General features: G+C 44.1%; 1 protein-coding gene across 1 annotated transcript; it reads right to left on the bottom strand.

Moving 5' to 3' along the window:
• Positions 1–982: 982 nt before the first annotated feature.
• PLEKHS1 (pleckstrin homology domain containing S1) lies at positions 983–16086 on the bottom strand. Its single transcript, XM_084903906.1, has 12 exons — positions 16040–16086; positions 14286–14374; positions 14067–14173; positions 13229–13363; positions 11750–11825; positions 10767–10883; positions 8886–9011; positions 7063–7169; positions 6393–6599; positions 5568–5669; positions 4204–4339; positions 983–1756 (listed from the first exon to the last, which is right to left on the bottom strand). The coding sequence occupies exons 1-12, from the start codon at positions 16065–16067 to the stop codon at positions 1577–1579; spliced, it is 1410 nt and encodes a 469-aa protein (XP_084760032.1). The 5' UTR covers positions 16068–16086; the 3' UTR covers positions 983–1576.
• Positions 16087–27409: the final 11323 nt, after the last annotated feature.

Genomic DNA, 27409 nt, shown 5'->3' with positions numbered 1-27409 from the left:
CGCTGTAGCCTCCTGCCATATAGGGCTACTGAACACTTCAAAGGTGGCTAGTGCAACCAAGAAACTAAATTTCAACTTTTACCTAATGTTAATTAGTTTAAATGTAAATGCCACATGTGGCTAGTGGCTGCCAACTTAGGCAGGCCAGCCCCAGAGTTCAACCTGTGAGTGCAAAGTTCACTTAAACCTTTCGTTTTCCAGAACCATCTAGCCCGAGTTGATACTGAGAATGAATGGCTCTGAGATCCTGCCCAATCCTTGGTCATTAGGTAAAGATTTCATTTACAGAAAATGAGCTGAATTTGAATGTCTCTTCTATATGCTGAAGATCTTTTCAAACCTAAATCCAAATACGAAGTGGGGGTCGGGACACCTGCTTCTCAGAGCTGGTTTTAGATTCTCGGTTCTGCCACCAGCAGGTGTGAAACTTGGAGCCATAAAGGAGTAGACTGTTAAATGTTCGAGGCCTTCATTTCCTCCCATGCAGAATCACAGCTGGTAAATACACAGGGTGGGCAAAGTAGGTTTACAGTAGGAGTATGCCAAACTCCCAGCTGAGATTATTCTTGTCTCTTTATTAACTATTGTACTCTTTTCTATATGAACCGTTGTAAACCTATTTTTTTGCCCACCCTGTCTTTTCTGAAGTCCCTGTAGCTCTACAATCCCTAGGCTGGGTTAGTCCTTTGGCTCTCTGCCTTTGTTTTCCTACCTATGAAAAAAGATTGGATTCTATGGCCGTCCAGGATCAATTAATGAATGCATCAATTAGCTAAGACCTTCCAAACTTAGAAGTGCTAAGTAGTTTCTCTTACTAGTTAGAGAGCAAGCAGGTCTTTGCTGGATATGACCTAAAACTGCTTTAACTTCTAAGATAGTAACTTCTAAGATAGTTACTTTAAAAAAAAAAGTGAGATAATTATTGAATTCAAGAGGCCATTCTGTCTCAGCATTCTGGTTTTTTTTCTTTATTGTTTCTTTCTGTGTGTGTGTGTATGTGTGTGTGTGTGTGTGTGTTGTGTGTGTGTGTGTGTGTGCTGTGTGTGTGTTGTGTGTGTGAGTGTGTGTGTTGTGAATGTGAGTGTGTGTGAGTGTGTTGTGTGTGTGTGTGTGTGTGTGTGTTGCAGTTTGTCTCGGCATTCTGGACCACACGCATGATGAGTAGCAGGTGTTGGGAGGGCTAAATGATATCGCATCTCTCTTGGGAATCTTGCCTTCCGGGAATGAGTATTTCCAACAGCATGTTCCCTAACAAAGAAGAGATTGTGTGGACTGTGACCTCACAGGGCACACAGCACATTCTCAGTGAGGGAATTGCCCAATCTCTGTCTGTGCTGCTTGGAACAAAGTCTGAGATAAGGCCTTCTATTTTCACTGTGTTCGTAGTCTTTCTCCCACTTGGCCCTCTTCACATCCCTGATGTAATTGCCAGCGAGGGCGCAGTGAGTCCCATGGTGAAGAGGCAGATGTGGGAATTCAGAGGTGTGCTGACTTGCCTCTCATCACACAGCAATAAGTGGCAGAGTCCAGTCCGGAGTCCGGGTCCTCTCCTCACCTCTTGGGTGGGTCCCACATGTTACTCTCCAGTTCTCTTCTGATGACCCTTTCTAATGGCTGGGCTCCTCTTCAGTGTCCTCTCCAGTTCAGACTTTCCCAGTTGAAAAGGTACAACATCTTGGTATTTTAAGGTGCATGTACAGTCTATGGTGTGGAATTTCTCAGAATTTGGGATCCGGCCTATGGTGAGTTTTACTTTCTAAAACAAAAGCAAGAAAATAATTAAATGACTAAAGATTGTCCTCAGGACTGTTTGTTCTCGGTATGTCCTCATTCACACCCTTCGAAGCAGGTTTTGAAGAAAAAATCCTGTGATGAACTACAATCAGAGGAGGACAGGAGCACTCGTACCTCCAGGTGGAAGGCGGAGTTTTATTGTCTGGCATCCAAGGTCTGGAGCCTTTAGGGCAGATTCTAAATGGCATTAATGGTGCCCAACAGGCCCAGTTGTACCAAGAATTAAAAAGCCTCTGGATGCTAAAGAACAGAGGTGACATCACCAGACAGAACAAGCCCCTGACAAAATAGGGAGAAAATTGAAGTTTGATGTGTCTCCTGCAAAATCTAGCATCTCCTCCCCTTCCATTGAAAATCTCACATTTTTTCCTCTCACTGTCTTTATCCAGCTCCACCCCACCTCCCAGCTGAGTCCGCTCAAGGAAGAAGGGGTAATCTGCTTCGTTCAGGTGCTTAAAATAGGGGCCCTTGGCTGCCCTGCCTTTTCCCCCACATCTCCCCTCTTCCAACATTCCTTTTCCTTCCAGAGGCCAGATCTTTGAATTTTTAAAAAGGACTGGATATCCATTTTCACATGGAGAAATTAGCCAGGAATGGTAAGGGTGGGGAAGGGAGGTGTTTTTTGTTTGTTTGTTTGTTTGTTTTGGTGATCCAAATAATCAGGCTGGTGAGCACCCCAGATTTCTCAGAAGCATCTGGTTGTCCCCCCAGAAAAAGGGGTCAGGCAGATGGAGCACAGGAGGAATGCTGCTGTCCCCTCCCAGGCAGGGGACTCCACAATCCAGAAAGGCAGCCTTCATAACTGCATACGGTGCCCAGGCAAGCGTCCTTTCCTTGGGCCTACTTCCAGGCCAAACTCCTCTTGGCTTCGGAGCTGGTGGGTCAGAGCATAGTTTGGTAAGAAGATGCTATTGAACCCTAGGCCCCAGCATGGGTGTCTGGCAGAGGAAATATTGGTACCCAATTGTTGGATTGGGCCCCTGAAAGTTACCTTTTTTCCACCGCACAAATGCCAACCCTAGTTTTTGAAACTCAAGCCCAACATCTCCTTCTCTAAGATGCCTTTCTGACCTCCCTCAAACAGATTTACTCCATTCTCCCTTTTCACTGCCATGGCTCTCTGTTCATCTCAAGGCACACACTGGATAGTATCTAGCACATAAGATGTCTGATTTATCACTAATCTGTGAGCTCCTTAAGCTCAGGCTGAGGCCTTTTTTGTAGCTCGAGGACCTACAGCCAGCATACAGTAGATGCTCAATAAATAGTCAGTGAGCGAATGAATGAATAAATGAACAAATGAGTCCTTGCTCTCCCACTAACTAGTTATGCATCTTAGACAACTCACACAATCTTACTGGTTTCCCATTTAGATAATAGAAGTGGTACAATCTGTCTAGTCAACAAGGTTATTGTGTGATAGGACACATGTAATCATAAACTCTTAGAGATGGAGGAAATTTAAGAGATCATCCTGTACAGTGGTTTAAAAAAAAAAAATAGTTTCTTCAAGGAGAGCTAACAGGAAAGTTCAACATATAAAAAAGATAACTGGTAAATGTAGACTGATCTGGTTGAAGGTCTATACTGTACCCTTCTTCTCCCCTCCTCTCCCCTCCTCTCCCCTCCTCTCCCCTCCTCTCCTCTCCTCTCCTCTCCTCTCCTCTCCTCTCCTCTCCTCTCCTCTCCTCTCCTCTCCTCTCCTCTCCTCTCCTCTCCTCTCTTCTCCTCTCCTCTCCTTTCCTCTCCTTTCCTTCTTTTCTTCTCATCTCCTCTCCTGTCATTTTCAGGGGCCAAGAAGCACAGTTGAAAACCAACTCTCTCACGTTAGAGAGATGAAACTGATGCCCAGATAACAAAGTGTTTCCCAAGGTCACGTGGCTCATCAGAAATAAAAATGGACAAGGGAATGCATGAACAACATGGAGACTATACTAATAGGCAGAACTATGTCTGAGCACTGAATAGATACCATTCACTGTTGTAAGCACATTAGATATATTATTTCATTTAATTCACCAATAACTAATATTATCACTACATTAGAGAAAATTGAGGCAAAAAAAAAAATTTGATTAAAGGACGGGATGCAAACCCTGAGCCAGTTTGGTTCCAATGCAAGCTCTTTATGCTGCATCATGTGTCTGAAGTCTTGACCAGCCATTCAGTCTCCTAGTCCAGTGCTCTTCCTCGAATTACTTCACATGAAAGGGCCCTATTTAACCTTCTGTTATTTGCATATATTACAGGAAGTGTTATTTACACTCCTAGTCTCTTATTTACACATGGTGGCTGAGGATTGAAGAGTCTTATTTGTAGTCAGAGTACAGTTCACACTCAGTCTAAGACCTTGACCTTGTTCCTTCTGGCACTGACTTGCCCTGGGCAGGGCCGGTCAGCAGGACTCACCTCCTTCTGGATGGACCGGCTGAGAAACAAGGAGACCTCGTCCAGGCTGTGGGGCTTTAGGTCATTCACGGCCAAAAGGTGGTCTCCGTGAAAAAATAAGCACCCCAGGCGTGGGGGTCCCTTCCACGCAGCCACACTGCAAGGGGAATACAGCGTCGGACACAAGCATGAGGCCACACTCACTGGCAGGACACGGATGGGTCCCTCTGTCTAATCTATCCCATCATTACTACCACTAGTTTTGTTTGCTATGTTGCACCACATCTGAAGTAGTTGAACTCCTTCTTCTGTCTGAAATATTCTTTCCTCTTTCCCCAGTGTGGGAGTCTTTCCCCCCCCTTCCCCCAAAAGCCTCTACAACGCCCTCCTATGGTCCACTTCCCTTACTCTAATTAATCGCTCCTCTCCCACCCCTGGGTTTCTATTGCGCCGTGTGAGCACTCACTTAATGTATATTAAAATAAATGTGTTTTATATGTACTTGTTTATGTGGCTGTTTTTTTCACCAGAAGTGTGGCACTAACACCTTTTTAAAAAATTGTTTATAACCCCATAACTCCAAGTAAACAAAAAGTGCTCAGCAAGTACATATTCACTGAAAGTGAGCACATAATGATTACACTACGAACACCTAATAAACAAATACTGTAAACAAATTAATGAATGAGAAATTCCAGGCAGAGAGAGGTCCACTGTTTTAATCAGGTATTTATTGAGCCTTAGGTTGTGGGCAATGGGGGGAAAGGCAAGTCTGAGGTTCCTGCCCCCTTATAGAACGTGTAAGGCAATTGGTGTGAAACATCTTATTTAGATTGAAGGTCTTTCTCCCATTGTAGAAATATAATCTCCCATCAGAATGAATTACAAATTCTTTTAAGAGACTTAAAATCAAATGAACTGTGATTATTTCAAGAAAACTCTCTGTCACAGGGTCTGTTGTGTTTGTCCTTGACCAGCAGGTTTTCAGCTGGTGTCTGGAAGTCTAGACCCTGATATGTCTTTTCCTTTTAGACTTGAGATTCTTGTTGGCCTCACTAACTTTGTTCATTCACAAATACTCATTGCTCATTCATTGGGATAATTTCCTTAGGCCTATGTATTCCATCCCACTTCTCCTCACCTTGAAAAAAGTTAGAAATTTGCTCCTTCCTGGACTTTTGGGTCCTAAACCCACCCATCTCCCGCTGACCCTCCCACACAACAATATCTTTATTTTAGCATCAATCAAAGACTTGCTACAACAGCAAAAGAACAGCCCAAGCTCTCCAGGCAGTTTTGCTACCTACAGTGTTTTAAAGTATGAGTGTTGTCTTCATATCTCCCAACCGAGTTTGTCATCAATAACCCTCCAATCTCTGACTCACCATATCAGACCTGCAGCTTCTGTGAGATCCAAGTAATTGGTGACATCAAGAGGAGAAAGGAACACATTCAGTCTCTCCACGTGGCTTTCGTCAGGAATGTTACTATGAGATAAAACATTGGTAAAAGTCAAATCAGGCAACCACTGTATCCCTGGTTCTGAACGGTACTTTCTGGGTAAACTCTAGCCTCCTACATAGGAGATGGCCTTGTCCAGCTAAAGATTGTCCAACATATTTAGAGAAGAATATGAATTTGAGTTACTGAAAAGTACCCATAGATGCCCACCTCCACTCCTCTTGGGGTGCGGTGGTGGATGGGAGATGATGAGAAGGGAGAAAAAATGGGCTAAATTGATTATATAATTGTCCATATCAGGTCAGTTTGCACATTTCTCCACTGGGAATGAAGAAGACACTGAAAGAGTTAAAACTGAGAACAACCTCATCAAATGCCCTTGGCATCACCACACCTAAATGTTCCCTTCTTTCTTCTAGTATAGAATCAAACCTTTTGTGATTTGCATGACCAACATTTTAACAGTAAAAGCTGGGTGATATGCCTCCCACATCAGTGTGATCCAGGGCTTGAGAGGCTAGCCAACGAAGAATTTGACAAAATATTTGAAAATGCCACCCACCACCCTGGGAGCTCAGCTTCCAGCCCTTTTATACCTTGGCCACCACATCAGTGACAAGGGGAAGCAGGTCATATTCTTGACTGACTTTGAGATATTTTAGGAATTTCTTTAAAATTTGAATTCTAAGTAAGAAAGGAAGGCTGTCTTGCTCTAAGGGCCCACAAAGTTTGAGAAATTAGAACCTTACTTGATTAATATGGACAATTGCACAACAGTTAGTGGAGTCGACCCCTTTTTGCCATTCATGGTCTGGGCTTCCGTTTTGGCAGGTGGAAGGCAAGAGTCACTCCTGAAACCTTGTTCTTGCAGATGAAGCCCCCTGAGCGGGGTCTCTGGAAGGGCCTGGGATTCCTCTTTGCTATTAGCAGACTCATCGGCTGTCTCTTTGAACAAACTAGAGGATAAGAAGTGAACACAAACCCTTTTTTAGCATATCTATTGACAACTTCCACATTTATGCACCTAACAGTCGTGTGAACATTAACAAGATGTTGAAGTATATCCAACCATCCACATCGCAGTCACAGAATCATATCCAACAAACTCTCCATCTAAAAGTGGATATGGAGTTAAAATAACCCTCCACCTTGAGAGGTTTGAGAAATAGAAGTGAGAGTGTGAGAGATAGAAATGCAAACTAGAAAATCACTTCCTCAGGAGACAGAAAAAAGTCCCGAGGATGTCATTAACGGCTTTCTGTGGGGAGAGAAGCCAATTCTCACTTTATCCTGTTTTGAAATCACTGAATGTATAGAATTTGGTCGATGGTAATACCTTTGTATTAACATTTCAATAGTGATTTTCTGTAACCATACATTAGCCCAAATCAATTTTTAAAATGTGGGAGTTTTACTTACCAGGATTTCATTGACATGTAATGGCGCTCAAGTCTTTCAGAGACCTGATCTGGATTACCAAGTTCAATGGGTTCACCAGATTCACTGGCAGCAATGATATTATCCAACTATAGACAAGAGGAATAAATGTAAGGATGCAAGTCTACCAATAAGCCAGGTGTCCGTGATGGTTCTAGGCCCTAACCTAGGAAATGCATCCGCCATTGGATGCACAGCAGTGCTCGTTCTGAGGGACTGATCCAGGAAAGCGCTGGCAGACTCAGAGTCCATTTCTTCTCTGGGTCCCCATGCTCCTTACAAAGTGTTTTATTGTGACTAAATTGCTGTTGATTTTTCTGTTTCCTTGGCAGGCACTTAATGACATGAATTCTTTCCCCCAACCAGTGACACTATGAAATCATGTCACCTGGCTGGGTCAAAGACTCTGATACAGAGCTGGCCTCAGGCTACTATAATGAGGGTGATCCAAGGTGCTTCAAAAGTCAATAAAGAGTTTTACAGACCCTAGAGAGCCTCTCAACAAATCCTTCAGAACTAAAGCATTCATTGGGGGTAATGGTTTCTCAAAACCCTTAGGGCTTTCTATTGCCTACCTAAAAAATTAAGCATCAACTCATAATTGGAAGAGTTCATTCCAGTCAAGCCAGTCTTCTCACTACATATCTACCAATGCTCTTCTAGTACCCATAATCATGCTGTTTCCTTTACCAGGAATGCCCATTTTCTCTTCCGCCTAAAGAAGTGTGTTCAGGCCTGGCTGAGGTCCCATGGCCCCTCCTGACCACCTCAGTCACTACTAATCTCTCCCTTCTCCGAAATTCTGTTGCACAGTTTTGTACTTAATTTTTTAAATGGTCTTTTATCTTCCACTTCTTGGTATATATCCAAAGAACCCCAAAACACTAATTCGAAAGAATAAATGTACCCCTATGTTCATCGCAGCATTATTTATAATAGCTAAGATAGCAAAGCAACACAAGTGCCTGCCCATCATCCACCTCAATTATAGCTTCTGGGTCGATAGTACTAGAAGATAATTCAGGTCCTGCCACTGCCCTCCTAAGAGGCCACCACAGCCTCTGTGCTGTCTGCAGAATGAAGTCAATTCCCCATCCTGGCCTGGCTCATTTTTTTTCTGTCATATTCCCTACTATGCCATTCACTCTAAGTCACAGCCTAACTGAACTATTTACTGTGTACTTATCAAGTGGATTTTTGTCCCTGAAGCCTTCCCTGACTCCAGGGGAGAGAGAAAACCTCTGCTTTTTCTATTGGTTCCAGAGCTTGTTGACCATGCCCCTTGGGCAGCACTGTCATGTGTGATAACTGGAAGGGCTGGGAGCTCTGAGGGCAGAGTCATGTAAAAGGCACTCAGTAGGGGCTTCTAGTAGATCAATAGACTAGTTGATACACACCAAACCATTTATCACCCAAGGACCTGTGTTCATATTATTGTTTCTGCCCAGAATGCAGAAAGTCTCCCCAAGTCAACTCCCAAGTCCAAATTTTACCTATCAAGTGAAGTCATATATCATCTCCCTGAAATGTTCCCTGGTTTTCTGTCTGGAAGTCAGTCCCCTTGCCTCCCACCCCTGGTGCACTCTGGGCATTTTGTAAACATCTTTCTTCAGCATGGAGCCCTTTCGTCTTGTGTGGTGGTTGGTTCCTATTCAGCTGGTTGAATAGGAACATTGAGCACATCACCCGTGTCTGATTAGCCGATTCGGTGTTTTACTCAACCAGCCTAGTGCCTCAGGAACAGTGCAGGGGCTCAGGCAAATATTTGTAGAAGGGATAAATGATTAATAAATGGAAAGGGTTACCTCCAAAAGAATACTCCGAGGACTAATATAATGACTCTCTTCTTCCGTATCTTGAGTGGTCTCTGGCGAGAAATCATGTAGTAGATGAGCTTGTCTGAGTCCTGGAGAACTTGTTTCCATTAAATGCTGGACAAAAAGATGAAGACAGAATGAATGTGTTGCTTTTTCTTTGTAAGAGACAGAATTAAAGCACATGTTTTCTGGGAAATCCATACAAATGAATTGGGTTGAGAAGATCAGAGGGTCTTCTAAGGTTACATCCAGAATCCTACACAACCCAGAGATGCCTCTTGAGTCTGGGTCACCCTTGACAATGTGAAAACATGAGCTCATCTTTCAGGCTTTTCTCTACCATTGGGATCTGTAATTCAAAACAAGTGGTTCTCTTAGTGGTTGGCATCCTAAGTCACCAAGCTCTGTCAAAGTCCTCCACCCCCATCTTTTTTCTAGTTTTCCCTTAAGGCATCTGAGAAGATAATTATTAGTCCAGAGTTAAAACATTGCAAATTTTCTCTTCCTGCTCAATATTTCTCCTTTGTGTTCTGTTCACATACTGCTATTGTTTTCATAGCAATGCAATGTGGTAGTGCTGGTCATGTGACAGTATGAATTACAGGCTTCAGGGTGATCTAGGATCAATCAATTACTGCCTTCCCTCCCCAATGCATACAAGAAACTCTACTAAAGTAGCTGCTTTGCATGGCAGGGAAATAGTTGGTACAATTTAATTCTTCCAAGAGCAATGCCTTAGAACAGAGGTTTTTAAAAAGACCTGGGATGTTCTCCAGGCAGTCCTTGAAGGGAAGTGATTAAAAAAAAATAGATGCATTGAATTTGTGTCCATTTATTCAGCTCCAAGGTCATGGAGCCAGATCATGCTGAGCTGGGGATGAAGAAGGGATCTAATTTAATTTCAACAACAACAATAAATCCCAGCAATGCAGATGGTAATCTTAGCTGGAGCTGACTAAAAACCACTGGACTGAATACATAGTGTGAAAAGGCGAGATGACCAATAACATTATCTTTGGGGAGAAGGGGCAGCATGAGTGAAAAGCAAGAGGCATTTACTGAAAACAGTTAGTCTTCCCAACGCTGTTTCCTGTCACCTTCCCTACAAACACCAACTGAGGTTTTGGTTTGGTGAGCTTGATAAGCCACAAAAAGCTTTTAAAATAGTTGGAGAGCTTCCAGCTAGATAAAAACAGGAGGCTGTACCATATTAAGACGTGTCTGGTACCCAGGGAGAAGGGGAAGTCCGTGGTTACATCTCTAAGGGACATAATAGTATTTGTGGCAGAAGATGAAAACAGTCAACGCATTTTTAAAATAATATCCAAAGCTGGGAAGATCACAAATGCAAGACACAAATGAGAGGATGATTACAAATCACTTCCAGGGGACAGATGTATTTTTTCTTCAACTAAATATCATTAGAAATTAAGATGAAATCATACACACACACACACACACACACACACACACAGAAGCAAGACTGATCTAGGAAAATGAAGGAAATTAATAAAAATTCTAATTTTGCTTGGAGGAGCAGAGATGATATGGCAGGAAATCAAGTGGTGTTTTGGCAAATTTTTTGCAGAGATAATCTGTGCCCTCTGTGTGAAAGGAAGGAAAAGGTTACTAACCTGCCTTTGGTTTAGCTAGGGGAGGTGAAGGAGTTGGAAGCGGGGGGGGGGGGGGGGGGTAAGCTTCTTCCAATATGCCCAGATGTGTATTGAGGAGCATCCAAAATGAAATCCTGGGGATAAGAATCATTCTTATGGTGGGTTAGGAAGGGGTCAAATTCATTGGAGAGACCCTTGAGGCATCAGCTGTCTCCCACGCATGGGATCCTGAGAGAGGTGAGGTGAGTCTGGTTACCATGTCTGGAAGAGTATTTCTGGATGTGGTGGAGCCGATGGTCTCCGATGTGCCAGAATAACCCAGGAGAGGGCTGGGGTCCGAAGAGGGCCTTTTAGCAGCCAATGAGAGTGTCTCCTGCTTATGAAAAAGGATACCGGAATCAGGGCATGATGGATCCCTTGTCTGGAATGAGGCAATAGCCTCGTCCTTGGGCTCCCTGCCTCTGGTCTTTCATCACTAGCATTTATTCCGTTGGCCAGCTTTCTCTCGCTAAGACATGCAGTGATCTTGTCTCCCTCCTGTTTCCAAATCTTCAAGGACTCTCAGAATGGCTGTCGACACTCCCCAAACTTCCCTCAACCTGTCTTTTCAACCTTATGGTGCTCTGCACCCCCCTTTGTTCTAATAATTTGAGTCAACTTGTAGAAACACCATGCTTTCCCTTCTGCCTTGGCTTCAGCTTTTGTTGGAAAGCATAGAACAACCTGAAAACATGTTAAGACAATATCTGGAGACCAAAGTCTCATGAAAAAAGGTCTGCCCACCCAAAGGACCTGTGCAAAGGGTCTTAGGACGTCAACAAAAATACTTCAAGTCACTAGCCCTTACATTAGGGAGACATCGTATTGAAAATGCAAAGGAAAGGAAAAGCATTCTATAGAAACCACCCTAGACTTAGTCATTCCAAAGGGAGCTGTTCTGTACCTCGAATAACGATGAGGGAAAATACTGTTGTTTCGGCGACTATTAAAAAATGCCACAGTTAATTTTCACTTCTCCCACCTCCACAATGGAAATCTGAAGTATCTCTATTTTAGCGCAAAACACAAAAGTATTTTTTCCCTGCTGGTAATCATAAAAATCACAAGGATGTACATTCTCTCACTTATTTATTCCTTGTATTAATGCCAGTTGCCAAGGAGGAGCGGGGGAAAGCTCCCATTGTCTTCTGAGAAGGAGGCTGTGCTCAGGTGCCCTGTCATTCTGTGAGCCACAATCACCTCTGCATTCCGGCGTGCTGCTTTCACATCCCGGCTACATGATGACATGAACGAGACCCAGTCTTTAATCTTCTCCCTGTGGATAGGAATACACTTGCAGCTGGCATGTGGCAACAATTGTGCCTTCGCTCCTTGTGAACCGGAGGAGGATTCTTTTATTACGGTTGGAACAGGCAGTGGGAGCAGGTAGTGGGGAAATATAAGGACTTTTTTTTTCTAAGGAGCCTGAGTGACCCCCTGGCTCCTTACCTCCTCCACACTCACACACAAGAATTAACCCTTGGGCCGCCTCTGCGAGGAAAGCTCGGAGAAATGGGAGGAAAAGGAGAAAGGGACAGTAGTAATCACAGGGTTCGGAGCTGTAGTGCTGACACTGATTTCTTTTTGTGTTCTAAGCAGGCTCTGTACCTGTTGGTACCATTTTTTTGTGTGTAGCCAGCCAGGTGCGCCTCCCTTGATATAATGTGTGTGTTTATGAAGAATGTGCTTGAAAGGTTCGTATAAATCCCATTTTCTTTTCTGTTGATGCTCAGGACAATGTAGAAGAGAGCTTTTTGCCTCTGGGATGGATCTGAGACAGATGAAGGCTGTTCCCACTTTGGCTTTAACGTTCGCTGCCCCCCTCTGCATGGCTTCCTCCTCCAACCTTGGCCTCCCCATAAGCAGATAATCATCTCCAAAGAGCCCACAAGGTACCTTCTTAAAACTGAGGACTTCTTCAGGGATGAGCACTGCCCTCCACCCCAATCCATGTAACTTGTACAGGTGTCTGTGAATTGGCTTCTTTTACATGGGATGCATCTGGGGTGATGGTGACTGTTAGGGGTTGCATCTGGCTTGCATGTGGAGTGATGCATCTGTGGTGATGGTGACTGTTATGGGTTGAATTGTGTGTTGTTCCCCCCACCTCCATGCATATATTGAGGTTCCAATCCCCAGGACCTCAGAATATGACCTTATTTAGAAATCGGGTAGGGCTTTTGCAGATGTAATTAGTTAAGATGAGGTCATACTGAAGTAGGGCAGTATGACCGGTGTCATAATAAAAAGGGGAACTGAACACCGAGACATGCACACAGGGAGGATGCCACATGAAGCCGGAAGTTACGCTCCCATGAGCCATGGACATACCAGGAGGCCTGGAACAGGTCTTCCCTGGGAACTTCAGAGTGATCATGGCTGGAGGCCCCTTGATTTGGGACTCAGCCTCCAGAACAGTGGAAATACACTCTTCCGTTTTTCTGAGCTCGCTCCCCGACCCTCAGTGTGCGTGCCTGGTTATGGCAGCCTTTAGAAAGGAACACTGTGACTTTTTAAGGGATTTTAACCAATACTGCAGTACTGAAGACTGCCCAGATGGTGTGGAAGGGTGTGGAAGGGGGTCTGTGCTAAGTATGTTTATTGTTCACTGCTTTAAAATGGTTTCGTTTGCTTGCTTGTTGTCTGGCAACCGGGTGACACTGTTATCTGACGACTCACCTGTCACTGCCAATGAGGAAGTACTCTCTGCCAGTGGTCCTGATGGACATCACCTCATCGGGCTGGCACTTAAACATCTTCTGTACGGATCGCATTTTTTCATGGCTACTTATGCCAACGTCTACACTGGAGTTTCTGTTCGAGATAGACAAAAAGGATCAAACAGATACACACACAACATTAGAAAGAACACCGACTCCTTGTTTTATGTTAGGATTCAAATGGAGTCAAACTTGAGGTTTGCTTGTTCAATGTTTTGAAAATTACCTAATCATTTTAGAAAATAAGTTTAGATCTAGGTCATCAAATACTCATTCCCATTTTGCTTGGAACCTTGATTCCACAATTATCATGGTTTCTAAATTTTTGGTACATAGTTCCTTAAAGACAAAAGATTCAACCTCAACATTTTTTTAAACATATCCGGGCTTTATGGAATGGTGATTTCATCTGCTCTCTCTCACCCCTAAATTAAGCGCATCGATGGCTTTTGTAACTAAATACTAATGAATAATTTACCAACTAGACTATTCAATATGGAATAATTATTTAGCTATCTCTACCCACATGTTCCCCCGTTTGGCTTCTTTTCGGCAACAAATATTATGCTCCTTTTTTAAATTGATACTTTTTTAGAGTGAGGAGGGGAGAGAGAGAGAAACATTGATGTGGGACCAAACATTGATGGACTGTCTCTTGCAGGGGTCTCGAGCCCGCAACCCAGGCATGTGCCCTGACTACTAATCCTTTGGTGCAGGCCTTGCTTCTTTCAATACTGACTTCAATTTCAGTTTGCATGCAACCGATGTTAAAAACTTCTGCTCAATTGGATACATACCCATCGATTTGAATGGAACCTCGGTGATGGTGGTCTTTGTAATAGGAAAGACTAAAGCCCTTCTCTCCACTCCTTGACAGGACAAAAAACCTCTTTTTCCAAGAGGGCTGAAAAGTGAAAACATTTTACATCTCGGTTAAACCTCGGAGGAAGAGGAAGCATTGAAAACTTGCTCAGGAGGTTGGTGGGAGGCCTGTTAAAATCCGAGTGAGTACTTACTGCTGAGGAGAAAAGCTGAGGAGGTGGTGATTTAATAAAGTAACCTTGTTTGCAGACTTCATTTTCATAATAATATGTAAATTGTTTGCCTAATAAAAGAAAGTGAACAGAACTCAGTTTGTTCCCAGCGAGTTTCTAAAAAGAACTGCTTTAGTTGGAAAACATTGTTTACTTCTGGAATAGTCTTCAAATTAGTCCGCTATGGGGGGAAAAACAATGACACCCATCTGTAATAGGAAAACAAAGGGGCCAAAGACCAGTGTGTCTCTTATTCACCCACAGCGGGGACCTTCACTCAGGCACCTGCTTCCAGCTCACACCCATTGGGTCCTCTGTTTCTGAAGCAGTCGGCTGGTTCTCTAGTCTCCCTTCCTGCTGACCCACCAGCCACAGGAGCAAGATGATCCTGCCTTGCCCTTTGGCTTTGCAAATGAATGCGAGACCACCTGCTATGAAAAATGTGGTGGCAAAGTGGTTACAGGGGTTTCCAAAATATTAAGTGTTTCTTCTTTTTTTAAAAAAAAATATTTTTATTTATTTCATAGAGAAAGGGAGAGAAAGAGAGAGAGATGGAAATATCAATGAAGAGAGAGAATCATTGATTGGCTGCCTCTTGCACCACCCCCCCCCCCCAACCGCCACACACTGGGGATCAAGCCCTCAACCTGGGCATGTGCCCTGACTGGGATTCAAACCCCATGACCTTCCTGTTCACAGGTCAGTGCTCAACCACTGAGCCAAGCCAGTCAGGCTTAAGTGTTTCTTTGAAAGTGTTGAAATTATATGCAGTTTTGATTTTTTTCTATATTTTTCAAACTGTCTACAAGAAATATAAACTACTTTCATTATTTAGAAAACATAACTACATGTTAATATTAAAAAAAATAATTGTTCAGCACAGCTGATGTGGCTCTGTGGTTGCGCATCCACTTATGAACCGGGAGGTCACAGCTTAATTTCTTGTCAGGACACATTCCTAGGTTGCAGGTTTGATCCCTAGTAGGGCTTGCAGGAGGCAGCCAATAAATGATTCTTTCTCATCATTGATGTTTCTGTCTTTCTCTCTCTCTTCTTATCTCTCTGAAATCTATAAAAATATTTTTTTAAAATAATTTTTCAACAAAATTTGGTTTTGCTTTCATATCCAGACGATAGTTCTAATTTGTTCTTGGTCTGGGGAAAGGCAGCCTTTACTAAAGAATTAAAGCTCTTTTTAAATCCAGTGAAAAAAGAATCTGGGTCAGGTAAAGCAGCTGATGGGACCATTATGCTATTGGTCAGTGATTGTTGGATAGCTGTCCTCACTCTCCTTCTGCAGCCTCTCCCCAAAGTCCCCCTACCCCCCCCCCCCAAAAAAAAAGGAAAAGGAAAAAAACCTGAAGGAAGAATATAACAAGTTTCAGCTCCTTTAATAATTGTAGGGCCTTGGACAAATTAAGGAAATCTTCCCCAGTCATTTCTGGGTATAGTATGTTGCTAGTATCATCTCTAAGCAACAATGGAACATGAAACAAATGGAACAAATTGTCCATGAAAATCAGAAAATGCCAAGTTCTAGCTAGAATAGGTCTTAACAAAGTAATTAACCGAACCCAAGGGCCTCTGCTACATTCTCCAAACCAAGAATCACTGTCCCAGAATGCCACGTGTTATCCCCACTAAAACCATCTTCTGTATCATGGTTGGGTTGATGGGAATTGTTCCTCATTTTCAATAAAAGCGTTTTTCCTTCTAAGAGTATGCCCCCTGGGTACCTGGACTCTTCCGAGGTTTGGGTTCCATTGTGGCCGGCTGTTCTCACCTGTCAAAAAGAAGAATTCAGAGCTGCTAGTCCCCACACAACAGGATGCTTTATGGATTAGCCACTTGATCATCAAGTATCAGGATGGTGCCCACGCATGTGGATGAGATGGGTTATCTGGCCCTCCCCCACCCGGCTGATGGTAGCTATGGCAACAGGATCTTTCGAAGCAGTGCTCACCAAATGTCAGTTCTGTGGAGATGACTGAAGAAGCTGTCTTCCCTGGACCTTGCTCCTGCTTCGATAAGACAATCCCACCCTAGTTGGCTTGGCTCAGTGGATAGAGTGTCAGCCTGTGGACTAAAGGATCCCAGGTTCGAGTCCAGTCAAGGGCACATGCCCAGTTGCAGGGTTGATCCCCAGTAGGGGGCATGCAGGAGGCAGCTGATTAATGATTCTCAACATTGATGTTTCCATCTCTCTCTCCCTCTCCCTTCCTCTCTGTAACCAATTAAAAAATTTATATTTATATATATATACATACATATATATAAGAGTATATATATATATACATACACACACACACACACACACACACACACACACACACACACATATATATATATATATATATATATATATATATATATATATATATATGAAAGAGTATCCTTGGGGAGAGTATCCCAGGAAGGACAGATAAGAACAGGGCAAGGGCAGGATGCTATGGATCAAATGTTGCTGAGAAAGCATTTCTGGCTGAAAGGAAGCCCAGCATAAGCCCTTTTCCACGCCAGGAACTCACTTTCCCCAGCGGGAACCTACAAGCGAGGACCACGGCAGGCTGAAGTTGCCCCAGCCCTGAGTGGCTTGTTCCCAAGGCTGCCTGGCTTTGGGGACTGAGTCCAGGTACCCAGGGGGCATACTCTTAGAAGGAAAAATCCTTTTATTAAAAATGAAAAACAATTCCCTCACTGACCCAGAGAGGAGACTCTTTCCTGGACCCTCTGCCAGCAATCCCATGACCGTTATGGGACCTGAGAGAAGGGGAATCCCACAGGGTAAAGGGCTACGGGGCAGGTGAGGTCTTTAGAACAGGAAATCATGGATGGCCAATGTTTTACCTTGAATTAATGACTCACACCCTAGAAGGAAGCCTGGAACAGGGCAGTGCCAGGACAGTCCCAGGAAAATGGGAAGAGGCCAAGGGACTTTTGCTGCCCTTGGGCATGGTGTCATTCCTCCCTCTCCTTCCTCATTTCTCTTTTTCTTCGCATGAACTCATTCTTTCCTCCTAAGAGGCATCAATGACTGACAGTCTTTGTTTTCTAATCCTCACCCCAGGATATTATCTTCCATTGATTTTTTTTTTTTTTTTTTTTTTTTTTGAGAGTGAAAGGGAGAAAGGAGAAGAGAGAGACATCCACTAGTTACCTTCTGCACAAGCCCTGACTGGGACTGGGGAGCAAACCTGCAACCAAGATATGCACCCTTGGCTGCAAATCAAACCCGGACCCTTTGATCCATGAGCCAATGCTCTAACCACTGAACAACCGGTCAGGGCAGCGATGACAGTCTTAAGGTTAAGACCACAAGTTCCCAAAGTCTACTTGTGCTGGCTGGTCAGAAGCACGAGAGAGCTATTGGAAGGCCAGTGGGGGGTTTTCTGGATGCTGAGCTCACAGCTTCCAGGACCAGAGAACAGTTTTTCTCTGTGGAGGGATCCCTCTATACTAACGGTAATGATCATGTGAACAAAAAAACCAACAGCAAGGGAAATAACCACCCAGACCTTTCTGGGGTATCTTAAAGCATCTGTCAAAAAAATGTTGCCCTTGGCCCCGGCCTAGTAAAAGGGTACACTTAGCTCCATGCAATGGCTGGAATGCTGAGAAAAGCACCAGGTTCCCGAGGCCAAACCCTCCAGTCCCTGGAAGGGCAGTTCTGTATGAGGAAGAACAGTATACCATACCTGTGTTTGTCCAACCCCCCAAATCATGGACAGTTAAAAAATTTACCCGAGATTTTGCATCTAATCCACTAGGTTCTTTCCAATTTTAGGGATTTCACTGCCTAAGCAGAATTGGGACCAGTGGTTTTCAGCCCTTCACCCTTCCTTCCATCCATCTATCTGGAACTTGGCCAACTCTCCCTCTGGACATTTAGCCTAGTGAGTGTTGGAGTTCAGAGATCAGATGACAGGACTGTGCAGGAGCGATTAGCTGAGGGCGAGATATTTTCAAGCAGTGTGCTTACAGCAAGCTCTTGGTTTAAAAAGCCAATCATCTGTTTTTTTGTGGTTTTTTTCTTTTCTTGATCAAGCAATGATTCGTAGAGCCTTTATAGATTAGAAATATTGCATACACTGTTGCTTTGGCGTCTCAGAACTCATCCTAGAAGGTAGCCCCTTTTACAAATGAAGACCTGCCTTTGACAGAAGAGCCAGATTGTAGGCTCCCAGCAGAGCCCTACACAGATGCTCACTCAGACACTCCAGCCAGCATTCCTCCCCCTGCACACTGTGGATGCAAGAGAGCTTCCAAGGACATTTCCAGTCCAGCGTGGGGACCGCTCCCTCTTTCCTCCACCCCCACAAAAGGAGAAGGCAGATGAGGCAGTAGAGTGTGCTGGGTTAGAGTGCTAACTCTGGAACCTGCATTTAAATGCATCTCCATCTGTTAGGAGAGGTGTGATCTTGGGCACATTATAGCTCCTCTCCATACCCCTATTTATCATCTGTAAAATGAAAATAAAATATTACCACCCTCATCGGATTGCTATCAGCATCGCTTGAGATAATCTAGCAAGGAGCATTCAGTATCTAATAGGTACTCAGTAAGTGCTACTTGTTAGGTCCTTTGTAGCTCAGCTATCCCATGATTCTATGGTTGTTTAATAATAACTAGCATTTACTGAGTACTTACTACATTCCAGGTACTTCTAAGGAAAACTTGTATAATGGATTTCATACATATGTATACATATATTAGATTTTTTATATATTTATTATATAATTTATAGAGATAATGTGAAATATAATTATATATGAAACCCAGTATATGTATATATGTATGAAATCCACTGTGTACATATATATGCAATATATTACAACAATGCTTATGTAATACAAGCAAATACATACCTATGAAATAGCATTATATATGTGTGTGTGTGTATATATATATATATATATATATATATGTGTGTGTGTGTGTGTGTGTGTGTGTGTGTGTGTGTGTGTGTATATATCACGTAAGAGCACTCTAAGGCTTACACTATTTTTGCAATGACACAACACCCATTTTCCAGGTGAGGGCACTTACCAGAGGGATTAAGCAATTGGTCTTCAACCACAGAACTGCCAAGAAGCAGAGTCAGGATTCTAAGTTGAGAGTCTCAACCACTTGGCTCTTCCTCCCACCTCAGAAAAAAGAATGAAATCATCTCACAGTTCTGCGTGCATTTCTCGGCATCGCCTCCACACAGGAAAGCCGTTCAGATTTAGCTCTTTGATCTCATGCAGGAGAATCTACCCACTGCTGTTGCCTAACCTGGCCATTGCAATGTCCTTTGGCCTTGGATGAGTGTGACATCAAGGAGTCCTAATTCCCTCCCGACTGTACCGAGCCAGGAGGTTATGAAGAGCCCATACCGGTGATTTGGGGCAGGTAAGCTTCCGGATCACCACGGCCTGAGACCCCACACGAAGCACAGAGAACAGTACTTACTGGAAGCCAGGAGGCCCCTGGTTCAGCTCTCAGCAAAAAGCCCTCTCCCCGGGTTTCCCGCTTTACCTCCTGCTCACTCTGCGCTCCAGGGCCAGGGTGAAGATTCACGCACAAGCTCTGTTTGAAATGTGAACCAACAGGAAGTTCCCTGACTTCTAGCTTAGGACAGATTTTACCCTTGCCCCAAGTTGAAATGGAAGCTGGTCTCCCATGGGGAATTCCCTGGCTTTTAATCTTCTTGTGGCTTGGCACAGACTGGCAGGCCTGCCCTTGCCATTCTAGTCATTTAGAGGAAAAGAAAAGAATCCATATTTAAAAAAAATTCCTGCCAGACTCTGGCCCATAGTCACAATGACTTATTGAGAACAGGGGCAGCCCAGCCTTGACCTGCTGTGGCTCCCATTGCAGCGATTCCCTTGCTTCCACCATCCATATTCTCCTCTGTCCTCCTGGGGATGAGAGGAAGGATTCCTTTGTGCTGGATCAGTAAACAAAAGCCTGGCTTCTCCAACACATGTGTACAGGCCAAGGATCTCAGGAAGACTTTCTTACCATCCGTAATGAAGATATCAACAGGGTGACACTGAGTGGCTCCTGCACAGCACCCAACAGTCCTGCAAAATCAGCAGGCTAACGTGAATGGCCACTCTATTTTTTTTATTATTATTATTATTTTAAATATATATTTTATTGATTTTTTTACAGAGAGGAAGGGAGAGGGATAGAGAGTTAGAAACGTCGACGAGAGAGAAACATTGATCAACTGCCTTCTGCACACCCCCCACTAGGAATGTGCCCATAACCAAGGTACATGCCCTTGACCATAATCGAATCTGGGACCCTCTATCCACTGAGCCAACGCTCTATCCACTGAGCCAAGCCGGTTTCGGCATTAATGGCCATTCTTAAACTTGCTGAGTGGGACTTGGCTACCATAGGGCCTTTGGCATATGTTCATTTATATTAGGCTTTTTGGTCATATTTCCCTAATAGTATCTCAAAGCTCTTTGAAGACATTAATTTCTGGCACTTCTGGCCTATGAAGACCCCTAGCACTGACGTGATTAACATGTGGGGGACAAGTGGCTGCCACTAGCATCTGATACCATCTGCTTTGGGAAAATACTCTTGTCACTTTTACCTGCAAATTGATCTGTGTGGTGTCGTTTTTTAGCTGGGTACAAGGCTATTTTCAACTCAGTCAGGGTTTTGAGGATAAGGAAGTTGAGATATAAAGTAAACTAAACAATGCCCCCGGTGCCCAGCCCAAGATGCCCACAATCTAATCCCTGATACCAGTACTTAAATAATCAACCAGCACCGAACAGCCACAGGCCCAACGGAACAGTGGTCCCTCTCATTCCTGAGGGTACATGATCCATTGGTGGCTGGAAAAGGCTGTGTTGGAGGATTTGTACTTTCAGTGAAATCACAGTTGGTTCACAATTTCTCTTCTAAGTTATGACAGGTCTTGTGGGAGCTGAAGACCAATTTCTCTTTCAGACATGAAGCTATAGAAGGTGTGGGTGTGGTTATATAAAAATGCACTAATTAGCCTTCTGAGTAAAGCACACCAACCTGAGAAGCTAACACTAGTCTTCAACGAACCGTGATAGACAGCTAAAGGGAAATAACAAGGTACAGGAACAGTGCAGGTGATAAAACACTCCTAGTCCTCAAAGAATTTATATTTTAGTAGAGAAAACAAAGAGTTAATATAACTTTATATAGTGAGAAGTGCTATGAAGAAAGATAAAGCAGGGTAAGTAGCTCAGGAGCAATGAGGAGGGGCAGGTTAAGTTAGGTGAAATAGCTGGAAAGACAAAGGCCTCTCTAAGCCCCACATCAGAGTGGAGTGAGGGAGTGGGCCATGTGGATATGTGCAGAAGGAGGGTTCTATGCAGAGCAAGTCACAGGTGCAAAGGCCCTGAGGCAGCTACCACCTGGGCATGTTTGAGAAACATCAAGAAAGCCAGCGCTATAGAGCAGGATGACAGGAAATAAGGGTGAAAAGCAGACAGGGTCATGTAGGGCTTTCAACCATGGTGAGCACCTTGGGTTTAATTCTTATGAAAAGGGAAGACCTGAGAGAGATTGGAGCAGAGAAGTGATCAGATCCCATAAGCTCTTTTAAAGGAGATTCTGGAGGATGGATCCAAAGAGAAAGAGTAGAAGCAGGGAGCCCAGGCGAGAGGCTGCTGCAGCAGTGGCCCAGGTGAGATGAAGACGGGTTGGAGTGGCTGTGGAGGTCGTGAGAAGTTGTTAGACGTGAGCTTTGTCTTGAAGACAGAGCCAGCAGATTTGCCGACAGATTCGAAGTGAGAAGATGAGAAAGGACTGGACAGAGAGGTGCCTTCTAAGTTTATGGCCTCGGCAGGTAGATGTACTGATTCTGTTTCCTGAGGCTGGGAAGAGGTTTGGGGAGAAGGGTGAAAATGCTGAAAATCACAATTTCTGTTCCCCCAAAGTTGATTTAAAAGGACTGTGTTGGAGGATTTGTACTTTCAGTGAAATCATAGCTAGTTTCCAACTTTTTCTTCCAAGTCCACACATTATTTTTGGCTCCTCACAACAGCTCTGCGAGCTGGGCATTCGGGGCAGAGAGGAAGCCATGGCAGCGGGAGCAGGCTCCAACACCTACTCAGCACTTTCTGTGCGGCAGGCGCTGTGCTAGGAGCTTTTCCCTCCTTAGCTCGTTTACTCTGCAGAGTGAGGGCTGGGGTGGTGCAAAACAAACAAAGAACAAACTGAAACAGTAATGATAAAGCAAAACAATAATAATAATAAAAAAAATACTTGCCCAACACAGAATGCTCAGTTAATAAAGCAATATTGGGGAAGGAAATTGCTGTTCTTTCTGAAGTTGCCATGTAACTGGGCACTCTTTTTAGGGGACACACCACACTCACTGCCCACGCCTCCTGTGAAGCTCGGGCTCCTGGCTCTTCCATCCTCTTGCCTTCCTACAATCTCCCAGCAACTTGACACTTTCCACATCTGCCCACATTCTGCCTCCTCTCCTTTCCATGCACAACCATTATCCTCAGAAAGAACCTCTTGTCTATTAGAATCTTTTTTTTTTTTTTTTGGCATTTCCTTTCCCCCCTCTTTTCCTAATCTCTTTCCTGTGGCCTAAATGACTTATTGGGCCGAAACCAGTTTGGCTCAGTGGATAGAGCATTGGCCTGCAGACTGAAAGGTCTCAGGTTCGATTCTAGTCAAGGGCATGTACCTTGGTTTCAGGCACATCCCAGTAGGAGGTGTGCAGGAGGCAGCTGATCGACGTTTCTAACTCTCTATCCCTCTCTCTTCCTCTCTGTAAAAAAAAAAAAATCAATAAAATATATTTAAAAATTTTTTAAATGATTTATTGAGGGCAGGCTCCTTTTAACACCCTTCAACACTTCCTTATTCAACACTTTCTGTGTGGCAGGCGATGTGCTATGAGCTTTGCACTCATTGGCTCATTCACTCTTCACCAGACCCTTGGAGGTAGGGACCATTTCCTCGCTACCTACATAGAACTCATTCCCTTTTAAGATGGAGAAGCAGAGGTTTCAGGAGCTCCAGAGATTCCTCAAGATCAGACAGCTCAGAAGTGCCAAAGCTGGGATTTGAACAGGGCCTTTACTATCTAATGAGGGCCTTTACCCTCAACTAGCTCACTGGGGAAACAGGATGGCGAGCCCCGGGCTCTGCTAGTCAAGCTTTCCAGCTTGTGCACGGTAGCTTTCCGAAGTTCCTGGGATCTGGGACTACCATTGGAGAAGTCTCTTCCATGCCATGTGGGTGGATGGGAGGATCCCAAGTGTTGACGATATAACGATCCATAAGATGCATATATGTTTTGGAAAACCTTATTTTTAACCCTGAGGAGGGAGGGGGGAAGCAGTGTCACCCACAGGCTCTTGAAGGAAGACTTCAGCAGCCACTGCCAGCCAAGTAAATGCTAAATCAATCAGGGACATTGTCCTTTAAACACTTTTGCCGAGGCTAATGGGCAAATAGTTTATGCTGATTCTGGGTAACCATCCACGGATATAATGTGTCAAAGAGTCTTTTCCCCCCCAAGTGTTCCATGTCATTTTTTGGTATAAGCTGCCACTGTGCTTTAATCGTCTGTAAATATTTGTGCAATTAATGTATGCTGGTAAATGTCTCGAGAGGAAAGCCAGCTTCTAGTGCCAATTGCAATTAGTAACACAAAAGAAAAAGACTGTTTCTCTCATCCCAGGGCTTAAAAACCGTCAGCGCTTTATACAGCTGGAATCTTCAGAAAAGATCATCTGCAAGAGCTGATGCTCCTAAGCTTTTAAGAGTTGGTCCTTTACTCTGGTATAAAAAGCATTCACTTCAGAATTATTTTTTTCCCTTTCCTACTTCACAGTCATCTAGTTAATATTAATTATGAAAAGTGATTGCAGAGAGAAGTTCTTCTTAAAAATGTCAGAAATGTTGTTAGAGGGAGCATCTTGCATTGCGGTACCTACAAGGTACAGGAGGGGAAGAAAACAGGAGACGCCCTTCCTGTCTAGAAACGATTGCCTACGTGATTGGAGAGGACAAGGAATGAGATGTGCCTGCTGACACCAGCTGGAGATGCCAGTGCACCTGCACCCACTCACAGCAAACTGGGGCTCTGCTCCTCCCTCACCCTTCACCAGCTTCCTCGACAGTCACCCTGGCCTTGAAGTTACTGTGAAGCCTGTGAAAGTTCCTGGGCAAGAGTTCTCTAGTTCTTGAACGTGTACCTTGAATCCTTTGCCATTCAAACTGGAGGTAGGATGGCTAATTGAATATTATAGATTGAATGTTTGTGTTCCCCCCTCTAAATTCATGATGTTCAAGCCTACCCCGCAATGTAATGGTATTTGGAAGTGGGGTCTTTAGGAGATGATGAGGTCATGAGAGGCGACCCCCTTCACGCCTTCCGTTATGAGTCCTCCTTCACGCCTTACGTCATGTGGGGACGCAGCAAAGAGGTGAAGTCCATGAACCGGAAAGCAGATTCTCACCAAACAATGAATCTGCCGACACCTTGATCTTGGACTTCTCAGCCTCCAGAGCTGTGATAAATAAATGTTTGTAGTTTCAACCATCCGATCCATAGTAATTTGCTCTATGGCAGCCCAAACTGATTAAGACATGGGGTGTGTGAGTAGCCAATGCCTTGCTGGCCCTTTGGTGGTCTTTTCCAGATGTTTTTTTTGTTTTGTTTTGTTTTTATTTTTAATATTTTTTATTGATTTTTCACAGAGAGGAAGAGAGAGGGATAGAGAGTTAGAAACACCGATGAGAGAGAACCATCGATCAGCTGCCTCTTGCACACCCACTACTGGGGATGTGCCCACAATCAAGGTACATGCCTTTAACCGGAATCGAACCCGGGACCTTTCAGTCCGCAGGCTGACGCTCTATCCACTGAGCCAAACTGGTCCCGGCCTTTTCCAGATGTTTAATTCAGGCTTTGCTGCTATTCGTGCTGAAGTGCAAGGGAGGCTCTGGTACCAGGATAAAGCATGTTGTCCTAAGGCCACTTTGTATATCTGCAGCCATAACCCCAGGCGCCTTTCCAATATAAACCCTTTGGCACAGATTGGCTTTCTATACCTCAAACAAATGTGTTAGAAAATTGTAGCCCTGTATTTACAGTGCTATAGAAACCAAAAGCCAAGCCATCATTTTTGCTGAGCACATAGTTTCAGAGGACTATCCAAGCGTGAACCTGCGAGCTGGAGTTTCCACAGCCACATCAGTACTGCAGTGGTGGCTGGAGCCCTCCCCATGCTTTGTGTTTGCGTTAACGATTTCTAAGTCACAATGAATGATTTGCCATCGGATCCAGAACAAAGCCCTGAGGTCTATCAGAAGGGTGACCTGTGGCCCGAGGGCTCACTGGCAGGGAGAGACCATCATTCTCTGGGTGTCCACGGGGCTCCAAGGATGGGTGGGAAGAGACAAACCCTGTGGCTTCAACGCACCACAGCTCCTCCCGCCAACGGAAACATGCAAGGAATGGCTCCCCTAATCCCGCTCTGTTTATGAAGACATTTTAAAGGCTGCGGTCTACATTCGCAGACACTCTGAGAACGTAAACAGTCCTGTGACATCACTCGGCTGAAGGCTCATTTAACATAGAGAAAGGCGTAGAAAGTCTACCATGGAAATGAAGGGTGTCATGTAGTTTTTACGAGAGGATTTGCTGAAGGAGAAGAGATGCCTGAAAACATATTTTCGGTGACAGCTCCAAAACACTTATGTTCCTTCCCTAATCCTTTTAGGCATGTCCTGGATCAGCTGCATGTTCCATGCCGAGGGGAAGCAAAAATGTGTCAGCAAGTGATCCTTGCCCTCAGAACTGAGCTTCTCAAACTGCGACGTGCAGGCGGATGCAGATGCCAGTTGAGCAGATGTGGGCGGGGCCAAGCTTCCTGAGGCTGCTGCTGAAGATCCTCAAATACTCACCAGGCCAACAGGGTAAAAGAAGCCTTTGATCGGCATATCTCTGACAAGCATCACATTGTTTCAAAATGAGTGATACCTGGGCTGCTGCCTGCCTAGTGACACCGATGAACTGCTGCTTTCAATTGCTGACCGCCACAGCTTTGCTGGCCAGATGCCTGCAGGAAAAACCTCAACAGGGGAAAAGCTAGGCAGAAGGGCGTGCCTCTAGGAAGTCGGAAGGCCATCCTTGGTAGCCAGAGCAGATGGATGAAAGATTTCAGGCCACAGTGCAAGACTGGACAAGAGATTTGTCAACCAGTGTCTGCGCCCTATCAGGGGACATCATCTTCTTTCTCACAGTGAGGCCTTGGTGGTTGTGTTTTTGAGGTTATAAATCACAAGGAAACACGGAAGCCTAGCACTTGCCTTGAGGCCTGTCTTGGGGCAATCAGTAAACATAACAGGTTTCTGATGGTTTGTGGAAAATTGATCGGAGAGAAAGCTCAAGGCGGAGCCTAAAGCTGACTCTTAAAGGAGGTTAGTGGGACCTTGAGGAAAGACAGAGGAGCTCAGAGTTGAGCCGATTAAGTTCGCACTGAATGGCACTGTCTTCCTCAGGACAGCAGGGCCCTGCCTGCTACCCCTGCTGGGGGAGCTTGGGTCCTAAATAAGAATGGGAAGTAGGAATATGTATTAACCAGGATGACGCTCTTCTTTAGGGTAACTTATCATCAGAATTTCAGGTAATGAAAGGATCAAAGTTTAAGATTAGAGCCCTGACCAGTTTGGCTCAGTGGATAGAGCATCAGGGTCCCAGGTTCGATTCCGGTCAAGGGCATGTACCTTGGTTATGGGCACATCTCCAGTAGGGGGTGTGCAGGAGGCAGCTGAACAATGTTTCTAGCTCTCTATCCCTCTCCCTTCCTCTACGTAAAAAAAAAAAAAAAAAAAATATATATATATATATATATATATATATATATATATATATATATATTCTTTTAAAGTTTAAGGTTAGAGTTGACTGAACACATACCCATCCTGGAATAGGATCTGTAGTCTTAAAAAAATATATATATATATTTTTCTTTTTTTATATATATATTCTCTGTAAAAAATTAATATTATATATATACACATATATATGTGTGTATATATATATATATATATATATATATATATATATATATATTATTGATTTTTTACAGAGA

Source organism: Pipistrellus hanaki (genome assembly GCF_964339955.1).
Source record: "Pipistrellus hanaki genome assembly, chromosome: 14".
Classification (NCBI taxonomy): Eukaryota; Metazoa; Chordata; class Mammalia; order Chiroptera; family Vespertilionidae; genus Pipistrellus; species Pipistrellus hanaki.
The sequence above is the reverse complement of the archived record's forward strand: the minus strand, read 5'-3'. Positions and strand labels throughout refer to the sequence as shown.